The 15,038-nt window shown below is 41.1% G+C and overlaps 1 protein-coding gene across 1 annotated transcript in view; it reads left to right on the forward strand.

Moving 5' to 3' along the window:
• MAPKBP1 (mitogen-activated protein kinase binding protein 1) overlaps nt 1-15,038 on the forward strand; it is a 102,273-nt gene that overhangs the window by 66,062 nt on the left and 21,173 nt on the right. The window contains 9 exon segments of the mRNA XM_008639466.2: nt 293-477; nt 588-679; nt 1,122-1,247; nt 2,921-2,991; nt 3,440-3,561; nt 4,450-4,525; nt 7,060-7,171; nt 7,727-7,790; nt 10,829-10,954. Coding sequence (XP_008637688.1) covers nt 293-477; nt 588-679; nt 1,122-1,247; nt 2,921-2,991; nt 3,440-3,561; nt 4,450-4,525; nt 7,060-7,171; nt 7,727-7,790; nt 10,829-10,954 — 974 coding nt within the window.

The following is a 15,038-nucleotide window of genomic DNA, read 5'->3' on the forward strand; positions in this document are numbered from 1 at the left end:
TGCATGCCCTAATATGTTGTAATCACTAATCCCAGAGGTCATCAGTAGTGCAGGAGATGCTGTTAGTTTCTAGCTTGAGTCTTTTGAAAAGGGTGATTGTGGGATACAGCTGGAAACTTTCATCCTACAATATGAAGGTGCTTAGTGCTTGCTGCTAGCTAAGAGGTCTTACCAGTTACAGCATTATTGCCAATAAAATGTTTATGTTGGCCAGGAGCTCAGTTTCTAAGGCAGATGCTTTGCTTTAATATTTGGTAACTAGTAAATATTTCTGGGTGTATTGTGTCCCCAGGACTTGATGAAAATCATCTATGTAGATGACAACACTCAGGTACTTCTGGACACTGATTACAACTAAGCAGGAAGTGCAGAGAAAGCTGATGCACAAGTGCTGGATACAAAGGTGGGGATACGCACGGTCTGTGTGAGTCCCAGCGGGGAGCACCTGGCCTCGGGGGACAGGATAGGCACTCTCAGGTAATCCCATAAACCTTCTTATGCAGATTGCAGTCTGCTCAGACATGAGAATCAGAAACAGGTATTGTTAATTTAATAAACGTACTGAAATGAGCCATGTTGTGTCTTAGAATATATGAGTTGCAGTCTCTGAAGGAAATGCTGAAGGTGGAAGCCCATGACTCTGAGATCCTATGTCTGGAATACTCCAAACCCGACACAGGTAAATGCAGTTGAGCTGATTCCCCTTTGCCTATAAATGTAATGTTGAGCAAGTCAGAATGTCCAACTATGGCATGTTAGAATTATCATGGTGAGCTACTCCTGAATTTCAGAGCAGGCTTGTAGTGTTGGGTCAGTAGGGCCAGCCTTTGAAAAAAGTCTTCTTTCTCTTACTTTGTATTGGAATATTGTATGTTGAGATTGAAACTTTTTCTGTTTAGTATTATAATGTGAAATTTAGTATTAGTATATATAGTATATTATATATAATAATATATATATTAGTATATATAGTATTATAATGTGAAAATCAGGGGTGTTACTTTGTGTCTGTCTATGCAGTTAGCTACAGTATAATGTTTTGTCCCTAAGATGACTTGGGAAGCTGTTTTAAAAATGACTTTTTAAGTCATGATCTTGCACTCTTTTTAACTTTCTGACAGGTTTAAAGCTCTTAGCCTCAGCCAGTCGGGATAGATTGATTCATGTCTTGGATGCTGGGAAGGACTATAGCCTGCAGCAAACCCTGGATGAACATTCTTCTTCCATCACTGCAGTGAAGTTTGCAGGTAGAAAATTATGGCCTCCCTCCAAAGCTGGGTTTGAGCACTGCTGTTGTCCCGTTGCTACTGTAAAGTAATTTCAGCTACTTAAATACTGGGCTAGGTCAATTTGAAGCTGCAGCTGGGGGTTTTTTTTGGTCATCTTTTTTAGTTGCAGTCCTAAAAGAAGGTGATACTTGCCTTCTTTTCTGGTTTTGCTTTCTTTTCCTCTCCTTCTTCCTCCCAGAAAAAACCTCTCCTGAAAGTCCTCAGCATTTCTTTGGAAAACTGTTTTCTGTAATTATTTACTCCCTTTAACTAATTTCAGAGGACTACATGTTGCTCTTATTTAGGAGAACTGTGAACAGTTGTCCAAAAAAAATCCCCAAACACACACAAAAAAAGTTTTGAGTAAAGTAAATTTGTCATTGCAAACCACTGTAAGAGTCTGCATTCCTGGTAATGGAGCACATTTTATCCCCAGCACCCAGTTGCTACTGATGGTCAGATACCAGTTGGGAACAGCAAGAGTTGGCTGCTCTGTCAGGAAAAGCCAGTAGCCAGGAGTGACAGGAAGGCAGGCAAAGGTAGTGGCCTTTTCCACTGGTAGTGGGAAAGTACCACAGGATATGAACAGGAACAGATCAAGTCCAGTGGCGGTAACTAGGTACAGCCAGTAGTCCAGGTCACCAGACAAATCCATAGTGATAAGACTATGAATTCAAGCAATTCAAGGTCTTGATCAGTCTGGAGTGGTCAGGGACAGCTACAGTTCAGTGCCTGCCAGGCAAGTTCACAGCAGCAAGGCAAGATGGAGTTCAGATCAGGAAGGTGAGTCCATGGGCTGCGTCAGGATTCAGATCATTGTGGGTATGTGTCCAGGCACAGCTGTGGCTGCAATGTTGCTGCCGTGTAGCTCAGCTGGGGCTCAAGGATGAGAACCTCAGCTTGAAAACTGCTCCTGAGTGAAGGGATTCTCTGAAGCTTCACAGCACGGGCTCCCCAATACAACTGTGTGACTTTTCCAAGTTTTTTTCTGGAGGAGCTCCAAGGCCAGCAAAAGTTGCTCTGACAGATCTGTCTTATCAGTGAGCTGGCCTTGAATGCAGCCAGCTGACTTCCTGGGAGATGAGGGAAGTGGGCTCAAGGGCTGGCAGCTAAAGCCTTTGTGCTGGTCTATGAGCCAAGTGCAGGCATGCTCTAAGTGGGTGCAGTCCAAGGGCCTGTGTGATGTTGGATGCATTGTCGCTGCTTAGAGTTTTATCAGGTGTTGCATTGATGAAGGAGCTGATTGGTTACATAAGAGTCCTAAGGGAAGAAGGGAAGCCTGCCCCTGCAGTTAGATAGGGCAGCAAGAAACGTGTGACCAAGTCTAAGGTCTGAAAAGTGCCTATTGCTTCTACAGAGTGTGCATGTGCCATGTTGCCACAGAGTGCTGTGGAACACAGAGGTATGAGCATATTGGTGAGGGAGAAGACAGAATTACATCCTCATCTGTCCTGTAAAGCCTCTGTGTTAAGGCCTCATGCACTCTGAGCATAAAAGACAAATGTCCCTGAGAAGGGGCTTCTGTTTTGCTGCTTGGGGAGGAGTCAGTCTTAGCTAATCAAGACTGGAATAAATGAGCAGTGGTATAAATTGAAACATTTCCTCCACCTTGTGTATGTGTTTATCTTGTGTCTCCTGCCTTTTCTCTCCAGCCAACGATGGGAAAGTGAGAATGATAAGCTGTGGGGCGGACAAGAGCATCTATTTCCGCACTGCGCAGAAGGTAACCTTATCACAGCTTTTTGTACAGTTCTAATTTATAATCTCTCCACAAAGGAGTTACTTCAAAGAATGATATCAGAATTTCTGTATGAGCTTGTTGCTATTTCAGCCTCAGTGCCTCCTGCTGACTCGATAGAAGAGATTACATTCAGAGAACTAGTTCTGTGAAGCACGCAGCTACTCCCAGCCTGACCTCTCCCAGCAAGATGTGAAACACCGAACTGTTAGGATATCTGCTTTTCTTTCACTGCCAGACCTATTGTGAGGACTGGTGAAAGAGTATGTGCTGGAGGGAAGAGTTCCATGTGCCTCCAGTCTCATCTGTTCCCAGCAGCTCCCTGGGAAGGATTGTTTTGTGCTGGCTGTGTGAGAAGACTCATCTGGATTTACTTGTTTTTAAAAACGGATTACCTACTTGATTTTGACACAGTTTTTATCTGTGTGTTTAGACAGGAGAAGGGGTCCAGTTTACCCGAACACATCACATTGTTAGGAAGACCACACTTTATGACATGGATGTGGACCCCAGCTGGAAATACGCAGCTATTGGATGCCAGGATCGTAACATAAGGTTAGTTTCCTTCTCATCTTGAAAATATTTTTGCAGTCATAAACAAGGCAGCCCCATCTCCATCATTATTCCTCTCAGTTCTTTGATACAGCGTTTTCAGACAGATCTGAGGCACTGTGAGGTTGAACTCTGCCTTTCCCCTCACTGATAAAAAGCTGTGACTATGTGCAATGCCCATGGGACTCTTGGCTACTCGTTGCAAAGGTTTTCTACTGGGAGAGCAAGTGTGCCTTCCTTGGCACATCACTGAGCTGTGGGGCAAGAACTTCTGCACTGTGGTAATTTTGGTTTTGAAGGTACTTAGTGAAAAGCTGTGAGGTCCTGTGAAATACCTGGGATTGTGGGAACCTAAAACTGAATTAGATGTGACTGTCATTGAACAAGTGGAGTCTGTTCTCTGTTCCTTTTTTATCCATTTCTCCAATCAGTCTGAATGAAAGCAAAGGAGTCTCTCTGTAGTTGTGTGTCTCCTATTATAGCTGTATGAGATGGTATGAGTTTTGGTCATAGCTAAATATCACTACTGGATGTGATTTGGTTTTGTATTCTAACATAAATAAAGTGTCTTGCTCTCTTTGGTCTAGTATGAAGGAGGCCAGGTATTTTTACAGCAGTGAGGACTGATTGATTATTGGCTTGGGAATAAATCATCAATTTTAATTCAGATGATCTGCCTCTGCATTACTTTTGAGATTTTTTTTCTTGAACCATTTAACTGATTGGTGATAATACTTCATGGAGATAATTTCTCCACTTCCTGTAGCTTGGCCCTGTTTCCTGTATTTTATGTGGAATGAGGAACAGGGAGAGAAAAGGATCCTGGTGACAAGAGCCCCAGAGCAGTACCTGGGCAAAAATGAGCCATGTTATCTTATGTCACTCCCTCAGGGTTTTCAACATAAGCAGTGGGAAGCAGAAGAAGCTTTACAAGGGATCCCAAGGTGAAGATGGCACCCTTATCAAAGTAAGCTGTTTTCTTTTCCTTCCATTTTCAGTTTTTTTTCAGCTTCTCTGAATGCAGCTCAGGGGCAAGAAAATGAAATACAAATCTGAATACAGTAATTTGTTTGTTTTTTTTTTTTTTTTTTACTTGCTCCATACTCTGTCCTTTACCCTGCTGCTGCTTCCTTCTATTTCCACCCTTAAGGGCTGGTAATGTATTTGGGTTTCATGAGGCTAAAACAGGAAAAGAGTCAATGAATGCTGAAGCTGATGTATGATTTTTCTCTCTGTCCTGTTTCTGAAGTGAGTCACTGGACCATGCTGTAAAAACAAGTGGAACTGCACCAATATCTGTCAGGAGATGGTTTAATCCATTTAATTTGATATTTTACTTTCTACTCCAGAGACCTCATTCTGGGTTTCTTGACTGGTTTTGTTAGTGGAATTAGTTAGTTTTGTTAGTTAGTTTTTAAAGTGGAAATGCCTGTTGATCAGTGTTTGTGAAGTCGATTTCAGAGGGCAAATACAAGGGAAACTCTTTGAGTTGATAAAATTAAATAGCATCTGCCCTGAAAAGCTTGGGTCTTGGAGTTCTGGACAAGCCTGGTACTTCTTAGAGAGCATCTGTGGATGTTTTCTACCTGCTGAGTGCATCCAGGCCTTGGGCCAGCATAGCATGCCTGTTTCTGCCACTATCCAGGGCTTACCCTGGTAAATCTGATGTGTACAAGATTCACAGTTGAGTGGAAGAACTGCATTCTTGTCTATCTATAAAGAGGGAAAACCAGTTGACAAAATCAAAATATCTCTCAGGTTAAGTTGCCAAACAAGCTTCTTCATTGTATTTTTATTTTTCACTGATAATTTTTCTACTGCTATAATGCAGTAGTATAATTATTAGGGCCTGGAAGGAATGTCCTTTGAGGAGCAGCTGAGGACATTGGGCTTACCTTGTTTGGAGAGGAAGAGGCTGAAGGGTGACCACATTGCTCTCTACAGCTTCCTGAGGAGGGGACACAGAGAGGGAGGTGCTGAGCTCTTCTCCCTGGGATCCAGTGACAGGATATATGGAAATGGTTCAAATTTGCAGTGGGGAGGTTTAGTCTGGACATTAGGAAGCATTTCTTTCCTGAGAGTTTGGTAAAACACTGGGACAGATGTCCTGGAGAGGTGGTCAATGCCCCAAGCCTGAGAGTGTTGAAGATGTGTTTGATCAATGCGCTTAATAACAAGCTTTAATTTGGTCAACTCTGAACTGGTCAGGCAGGAATAGATGATAGTTGTAGTTCCCTTCTAGTTGAAATTATTGATGGGTGTAAATAACTGGGTAAAAAGGGAGGGGAAAACAAACAATTTTGTTCAGTGTCAGTTCTTCTGTTTTACAGAGAATGAAAAATTCTTTCTCTTTGCCTATTATAATTCCTACAAATTTTTTATAAGCCAGAGTAAAGAAAATGAAAAATTGATGCTACACTTTAAATTGCTGATAAGCTTAGGTGCTTGATTAGATCTTTCTCAGACAAGAAACCATGAAATGTTCTGAGAGCTGGATTTTTTGTTTTTAATATCCTTTTTGGTGTTGTTTTTTTTTTTTTTAATGTGTATCTCAATTACTTTTACTGTTGCTTTGCTCATTTTTAAGACAATTATGTAACCAAGGGATTATGGTTGTCTCTGGAATTTAAACTTCCTTGGCATGTTATTCTGAGATCATAATACACATTGCAGTTTAATGAGTAGAACCCAAACAGTGATGCTGGAAGCAAACATCAACAAAATAAACATAAGGAACCAGAAGAATTACCATTATTTAAATACCATGTCTCCCTTGAAAAACATAGTTTTCCCTCTCAGTTCCTTAAAACTCTATAAAAGACAGAGCAGGACATTGGGTGACAGTAACTGTATTTGCTGTGTAGTGCTGCTTTAGACCTGGTCAGGCATTTTCAGGGGATTTTCTATTTGATCCAAGATAAAGCAACAAATAGGTGCATATGAAAAAACACACAATGAACAAAATAGCTGAAAAATGGGAGTTGCAAATGTTGGAGTTGTGACAGCATCATTATCGAAGTTCCTTGGCAGTGTTGAGTTCTTTTTTGCTTTCTCTCCAGAAGACTTGAATCCTGTAATATTTCACTTAACTCTGTCAGATGTGATTTTTTTTTCTTTTTTTATGGTGTGTGTGTTTTGGGGTTGGGGGTGTTCTTGTTGTTTTGTTTTGATCTTAACATAGAAGAAAGTAAGACCCCAATGGTTAGAAGAAAGTAGGAGAGAGGTAGAGGTCTGTCCACTGGTGGCAATGCCTTCACAGTCATGAAGGCATTTAATTTAAGTGCCTTCAGTCTCTGATTAGGTTGGAGAGACTCCTAGAAGTCTAGTCAGGATTAGGTAGGAGATTTGTCCTGGAATGCTGGATAGGGTGGTACTCAGTTGGAATCCTGTGGGCGCTACTTGCATTTTATTCTGACTGTCTTGGGTGTTCTGGACTATTTTCATGTAGTTTGAAGGTAGTTTCTCACCAGACCTTTGCATTCCTCTGGTCTCCTAAACCAGGTGCAAACAGACCCTTCTGGTCTTTACATTGCAACCAGTTGTTCTGACAAGAACCTCTCCATCTTTGATTTCTATTCTGGCGAGTGTGTTGCAACCATGTATGGACACTCAGGTAAGGCTTGTAACCTTCTGGAAATGCATTTTTTTCTGCTGATGACTATATAGTAGGGTCTGATACTAGTCAAAGCTTTCTGAAGATTCCTCCCCACCAAAGTTTACCTAATTGGTATTTTTGAGTAGGTTGTAGTTGGATGAAATTGTAAGAGCCTATTTTATTGCAAGTTCAATTTTTGCATTTTGCACACAAGTGCACACACACACAAATGTCAAGCCATGTATTTACTTACACAGTTTTTCTAATAGCCTATAAGGTAGTCTGTGTTTTTTTCAGTGTATTCAGTTTCATTATGATATACCCTCAGCTCCTACCATGCAGGAGCTGTTCTATTATAGGCTAAAAGAGAATTCAGTCTTCATGTATATTTTGCCGTGGGGTCCCCTTCCTATGTCAAGCCTAGATTCTTGGTTAAATGGTTATGGTAATTGGGGCATATTGATCTGTGAAGTGTGAATTACTGAATATAGCTAGCCTATTTGGCTAATGATCTCTTCTGTCCATTTCAATAATTCAGGGAAGATTGGTTTTTTTGTGCTTTACTTCACACAGAGATTGTAACTGGGATGAAATTCAGTAATGACTGCAAACATCTGATCTCTGTTTCTGGTGACAGGTAAGAGGTTTTGCTTGTTTGTAATACTGGCTCATGCCATCTCATACTGGATCTAGGATGTCCTTAAGAAAGGTAGATTTTTTTTTTTTTTAGGGATGTTTTATGAATTCCAAATAAATCTGATAGGTTTCTGAATCCTAAATGTGTGCTGTTGGCAAAGCTCACAGAGTTTGTTATGAAATACCCATGTGAAGTATTTTCCTTTTCTGAGTGTAAATACTATTCTCTGCTGGAAAGGGGACAGAGATGTGACCTGTTTCCTGACCAGCCTTCAGGTCTGTAATATAAGGCATCTTGTGCTATTTTTGCTAGTAGTGCCGAAACTTTTTCTTGCACTACTCCCGTTGGTGAGGTTTCACCAGGTGAAAGAGCTTGTTTAGCAGCAAAAGGGACAGGCCTGTCCCCGCTTTTTGATCCTGTCCATATGGTCCTCTTCCCGCTCCCCTGAGTCAGCAGTGGTGCAGCTGAGCCCTCATTCAGCTGATTCAGGTCACTACATCACTACTCGCCTGAGATGAGTTTCTGCACATTTAGTGAGCTAAATCAGTTCACTAAAAGCTTAAGTAATCACCAGACTGAGCCCAAGGGAAAAAGGAGAATATGTGCCTAGTACGATGATTGTATAGGTGAGTGGAGCCACTATTTCTGGAATCAGTGAATGCTTAAATCAGCTGAACTGGATAAAATTTTTCTTTTGAGAAAGATGGTTCCTGGGGTGCTATTGCAAGTTTAGAGCAACCCAGATTCTCTCTCTCTCTCTCTTTTTTTTTTTTTTTAATTAATAAAACACAACTGAATTGGAAAGAGGGTTTTAGAGGGTGAGTTGTTACAGAACATACAATATATCACATGAAATCTCATCAGTTGGTTGTTTCTGTCTTTCAGTAATAAACAAATTATTTAGTTTTCCTCTTTCTTTTCCTTTCATGTGGTTAAATAGTTTAGGGAAAAAAGTTGCAGGAGAGAGAATCCTTTTGTTGTGAACTTCTGACAAATTCCAGAAACATGGAAGGTTTGAAATCCCTAGTGATCCTTGTGATTTAGTGCAACATTCTTTTGTTGGCATTTCCATGAGAAAAAGGGTCATTTTCTTCACTAAGGGTATGCAGGAGTTGGATGAGAAGTGAGGAAAGGATGCATGAAGAAGTCTGCTATAAAGAGATGAGAAAGCATCTTTTTCAAAGGAGAACAGGGAAAATAGTCTGTTCACACACAGCAGCATGTGCAAAGAATAGAGCTGAGAATAGAAAGAAAAACAGAGATGAGAAAAGACACAAGGACTGTGAGATTCATGTGAGAAAAGTAATGCAAAGTAAGAAAAAACAAAACAAAACCCCCTCCCCAACCCCAGCAAAAGAAGGGGTAGGTGGGTGCTCGTTTCTGTAGAGTTTGTGTTGAGTGCAGGTTGTTTGCTGCTTGTCTCTAGGTTTGATAACTGCGGGCGTGGGATTAACGAACAAGCCAGATTTGCTTTCAGAATTTTGTTTCCTCCATTTCAGTACCTTTTCAGCAGCAGATTATGGTTGCTGTTACTTGCAGAGAGCTGCTCCTTGAGGGGAAACAGCTGGCTGCCCTGGGTTGCCATGGTTCCCAGACACAGTGCCTCAGCCCTTTCTCCTGGTTGAAAAGCTCCAGTGGGAAGATGACAGTGTGTTCACAGGCAGTGGGTCTGTATGTGATTTCAGTAGCTGGGAGTGGTGCTCCTGAGCATGGCACTGGGGACAAGAAGGGAAGTTTTAGTTTTGCTCTAAAATCTCCACAGACTGCAGACAGGGGTTTATGGGCTTTTTTGGTGTGATATGGTTAAAACCTTTTAAATTGTTTCCTCATGAGAGAGAAAAAAATGAAGAACATTCAGGTATTCAGTATCCTAGCACTTTTGACATTTGCCTCAGGTCACGGAGACCAAAGTTCATGGTCGTTGTTCAAAATGGCAAAGCAAATTAATGTTTACATGCTATCAAGAAAAGAGGAAGAAGTCAGTAATTGAAAAGTCTTCTGTGTATTGGAGTACTGGCACTGATGGGTCTTGAAAAACTGAATTAAATCCTCTTTGGATTCCAAAGCAGGGTGCAGGATTTTATAAGTGATAGCCAAAACACCATCTCTGTTTCTACATCAGTGTAGGTATACCCAGCTAGACAGGAAAGATGACTGAGATGAAAAGAATTAGTTAGCACTAGGGTCAAATTTCAAAGACAATGCTGGTCATTTTACTTTCTAGTAGCTGAACATGAGATATGGTATTCTTTAATGTGATGAGGAATATATTTTTTTAAGCTGAATTTCTGAAGAAATTCATGAAATGAGACCACACTGTTGGTTTCCTTCTCTCAAATGCTTTTGAATCTGTTGACCAAACTCAGTCAAATTTCACAGAACATTCTGAATTGGAAGGGGCCCACAAGGATCATCAAATCCAGCTCTTAAGTGAATGGCCCATACAGGGATTGAATTTATAGCCTTGGTGTTATTAGCACTGTGCTCTGACATGCTGAGCTAATGGCTGCGTAAATTCTGTGCAAGTGTCCTGTATGGAGTGCCAAGTAAAATATTAGGAGCACCCTGACTGCAAAAAGTACTGCCACATGAGCTTAACTGTTATTACAGCACAGAGACTCCATGGGATGGTGGGCATTAGGAAGGCCTTGCCTTTGCGGGGGTAGTGGCAGTCAGAGACTTCATCCACTGGTAGAGGATGCAAGGGACATCTGTAGGCTCCACTTACCCTGGTGACCATGGAGGGACTTGTTACAGCATTTCCTTTAGCAGCTGGTCAGATAGTCAAATAAAGGTATGGGATCAGAGACAGGTCTGTGTAAATATCTCTGCAGTTGCTCTCGCTCATAGGGAGTCTTTGACAGGCAGGTTCAACCCTTTTGTCATGAGGCTTGTGATGGGATTGAGTTTTTTTGAAGCTGTTTCTGCGTGTGTCTCTCTGCTGCAGACAGAAGGGCTCTTGTTTGTCTCTGCAGTGGGAATTAGTACCAATAAACTTAACTGAGACTTGGTGCCAGCCTCACCTTTCCCTCTTTCAGCTGCATCTTCATCTGGCGTCTGAGCTCAGAGATGACCATCAACATGCGGCAGCGACTGTCTGACATGAAACAGAGAGGGAAGCAGGCGGAGAAGTCTCCTCCTCACAAGGCAGCTGGACTCATGAGGTGAGCAGAGCAGACTGAGAAGAGGTGGCTGGCTTTGTAGGGTGGAATGTGAAAGAGTGGCACTGGGATTCAACTGTTAAGGTTTTTGCTGTCTTCACTGATAGTGTCTTCCAAAAGTTCTCGTATTCCTCTGTTGAATTTGCCATGGGTTTTGTACCCCTCTTCTTTGGATATAGAAACCAGACTGGGATCTTCAGACAGGCTTAGTGTGCTTCACTAATTGCAATATGTATGCAATGCCTCTCGTGTCTTAATTTAGTTTAATGATGTGGTCAGAAATTTTAATAAGCAGTTCACCTAGGAATAGTGAGGATGGTACACAGAATCCTACCAGGGAAGCTGTGATCCTTCTTGAATAAAGTTCTCTAGATCTAAGCTGAATGCAATTTAAAGGCTGCTTTCTGCAGTGTCAGTACTGAAGTACACCTGTGAGCTGTATGAATTGGCTATGTTTATCATAATTCTAAAACATTCCTTACAGTTTTGCTGTTTCTTTGTTAACTATTTTCTGGAGGCTTTGTAAAAACCCAGCTAAAATAATTATAATATGAATAATAAACACAAAAATAATTTAAATAGAAAAAGCTCTTGCTAGCTAAATATTATTTTTTGCTTGGTAAACAACGTATCTAAAAACAAATTACTGCAGCCTACAAGCTAAATAGATCTAAATTTATCTGGTGACCTTTCTTTAAAAAGTAGTGCTTCTGTTTTTAAACAGAACAAGAGTGACAGGGCATTTTTGATTATTAGTGCAATGTGTTTGGTTTCTCTGTAGTTTGTAAGTAACTGAGACTAGTTGGATTGTAAGCAATGCAGGGGAGAGTCCTGACCAAAATGATACGAGATCACAGTGGGGGAAAAAAGGATAAACACAGATTTTTTTGTTGTTGTTGTTCCTATGTCCCAAATGACTACAAATGGAGTTCTGGATATAAAAGTACCCAAAGCGTTAGAGGATTTACCACACTGGTTGTTGAGTATCACGAGGACTGTCCCACCCCCTTTGGGAGCAAGCAATGTTGTAACAAGTCTGTCTGCATAGTTTTGTTTTGGAAAGTCTTGATCTGCTCATTCTTGAAATGAGTCTTGTCTAGTAAGTGCTTTTGGTAACGATGCTGGGAAAACTCAGGAAGCCTTTTTTCTACATAAAGTTCGGGATCTGTCAAGCAATGTGCTTTTTATAGCAGTCTCTCCATTATTCCACCAGCTGCAGCCTTACCCTACCACAGCTCAGCCTGTGACAGATAATCCCAGTCCTGTTCCACGTGAGGTGATACTTGTTTCCATCACAGACGCTTGCTGAAGGGCGGTGCTAGTGCCACACCAAGCCCATATTAAACTTGTTTGGTAGCCTCTTTGCAAGCCTTGAATCTGCTTGTCAGCTTTGAAAGCTTGTTTTCAGTTTTGATTGTCCGCTGTGGTAACTGGAGATCAGCAAAGACATAACTTCAGAGCATTTTGGATTGGTACTGACGATGGAAGAAGAGCCTATTGGACCAGCATTATTGAGGTGGGAGAAGGAAAACTAATGAACTTGAGTGAGATTTATTTTCTAGGTGCCCTGCATCTGTTCTGATTGTTTCCAGAGCCTGTCTGTGTAGGTTGCAGTAGAGAGTTGAGTTGCAACTTGTGGTGTAAAGTTGTTGTCTCAAAAGACTGCCAGTAGTATGAGAGAGTTCCCTGCCTGGTGATAATTCCTTTGTTCTACTAGATCTTCTTTAGAACAGTATTGCTAGAATTTGGTGGGGGAAGTAACACTTTCTGCTAGTTCCATGGTATGAGCGTATTACAGGATGAATAATCAAAATAATACTGGGGTAACAAAATTGATCTGAGGAGGCAGTGGGAGATGAAGATTTCCAGTTCAGGACAGTGCTTTCTATCCAGTTGCAACTGTCAGGGCAGGAGCTGACCCAGGTGAGTAACATGAGCAGTGTAAACACACAGAAGGTGCCTTTTTGGGTAAAACCAGTGCTTCACAAAGCCCAGTATTCTGCCTGTGATCGTGGCAGTGGAAGATGCTATTTAGTGAGACACTCTGTGAGCCTTGCTGTATGAGCCTTTGTGGTCCATTTGCCTCATGCTCCTTTGTTACATCAGGGATGTTAGGAGGTACATCTCTATGTGTTCCCTTTACTATCTGGTCATGGACCATTGTCCACTGAGTTTGTATAAATTCTTTTTGAACTTCATAATATTGCCTGCCTCTGCAGCCTTCTTTGGTGGCAAGTTCCTGGAGTTCACTGCTCTCTGTGGAAAGGACTTTTTTTGTCTCTGTTAAAACACATTCCTACTAGTTTTATTGAAAGTCCTCTGATTCTGAATATTGTGATCTTTTGTTCTGCTGCCAGCTATTGGTAGTGCCCATGGTTTTGTAAACCTTTTTCATAACCTCTCTTCGTCCAGCCTGTTCTTTGAACTGAAGAGCTCCAGCATTTTCAGTCCCTCCAAAAATTTTAGACACTAAAGTTTCTCCTCTGACTCACCTTTATGGGATATTGTATTATCTTAGAACTGCTCTGATCTATATGACCCACAGTTCTCCATATTGTGCCTGAGAGCCTTTGAGTTCTGCTTCTGGTTGTGGTCATTGCAGATGTGTGCTTTTTTCTGAACATGAGGAGCTTTGATAGTTGAGGATAACAGAACTTGTACTCTGCTGATATTGCTGGTACATTTTGGTTTTAAGGCTTTTATATTTTCAGTGAAGGGATCATGTAAAGGCCATTTAGCAGGGTTTTGGTTTTGATCCAAGTATGCATTTATAGTTTAGAAAAGCTTGTCTCAAGTTTTAAACTGATTTTACTGTGGAATGTTTGCAAGGCTTATAGTAATTTTTTATCTGGGCATTTCTATTTTTTCATATTAATTTTAAAAATCACTATATTTGTAGCTTTCCTCGACTCTCTATTATAAATAGCAGGAGATAAAAATGCTATGCAAATTGCATAAAAGTTATATATGTATGCTGAAGAAGTACAGTGTGCTGTCAGATATATTTGGAAAGAAGAGCTCCTTATCAAATTCTCAGTGGGTCTCGTCCAGTCCAGGAAAGCTGCCTTGTTCCCCGGGGCAGGTTTTGATGCCTTATCAGAAATGGTGCTTCAGTCTGTGATGAACTACTGCAATTATAACACTGGGTGAACTCTGAAGTCAGTGGACTGTGATCCTTCTGTGGGGAAAACCAGAATAACTCCTTTTAAAACACTTCAACATTTGAAGGGGAAGCAGGAGGACATAATCTGCCAGTGATACCTACCACACAGGATGTTACAGTTTCATAAATACATCCCTAAAGCTGAGGGTTTAAGTAGCACAAGATCAGAGTAGGAATGCTGACAACATACCTCTTTAAATGGATAGTTGCCATTCTTGTCTGCTTTGTTTTGTTTTGAGAAAACAAAACAGGGTTGGATTCAGGTCATGCAAAATAATACACAGTACCTATTATCAGATATACTAGAACTCCATTATGACATCTGGTGCTTTTAAGTCTATACCATGTCCTGAAGACTTTCTAATTTAAGGTTCTTCCTTGCCATTCACCCTGTACTGTCTGACCCTTCAAAAACTGGGAGCTGAAGGGCAACTGACACTGCTGCCCCATATAGAACAAGATCCAGCTTGTAGTGAGCTGGGAGTTTGCATCTTCTCCCTGGCAACTAACAATAGAACAAGGGAAAATGAACTCCTTTCCCTTTCAAGGGAAATTCATGTTGAACATTAGGAAAAATTTCTTCACTGAAAGAGTCATTAAGCATTGGAACAGGGTCCCAAGGGAAAATCATTGAGTCACCACCCCTGGAAGTGTTAATAAATGAATAGACATAACACTTCATGATATGGTTTAGTGGGCATGGTGATATTCAGTCAGATGTTGGTCTTTATGATCTTGGAGGTCTTTTCAACCTCAATGATTCTATGATTCTATGGTGCTAGAATGGGATCATTCCTCAGCAAAGAAGATGAACAAGTACAATTAAAACACTTGCTCTGAGTCACATGTATCATGAGAATTGGACATGTCTGTACATGCTGTTCTGGAATAGCTACTCTGAAACGTTCATTCTCATATAATGAT

This window comes from Corvus brachyrhynchos, unplaced genomic scaffold, assembly GCF_000691975.1.
Source record: "Corvus brachyrhynchos isolate BGI_N302 unplaced genomic scaffold, ASM69197v1 scaffold115, whole genome shotgun sequence".
NCBI lineage: Eukaryota > Metazoa > Chordata > Aves > Passeriformes > Corvidae > Corvus > Corvus brachyrhynchos.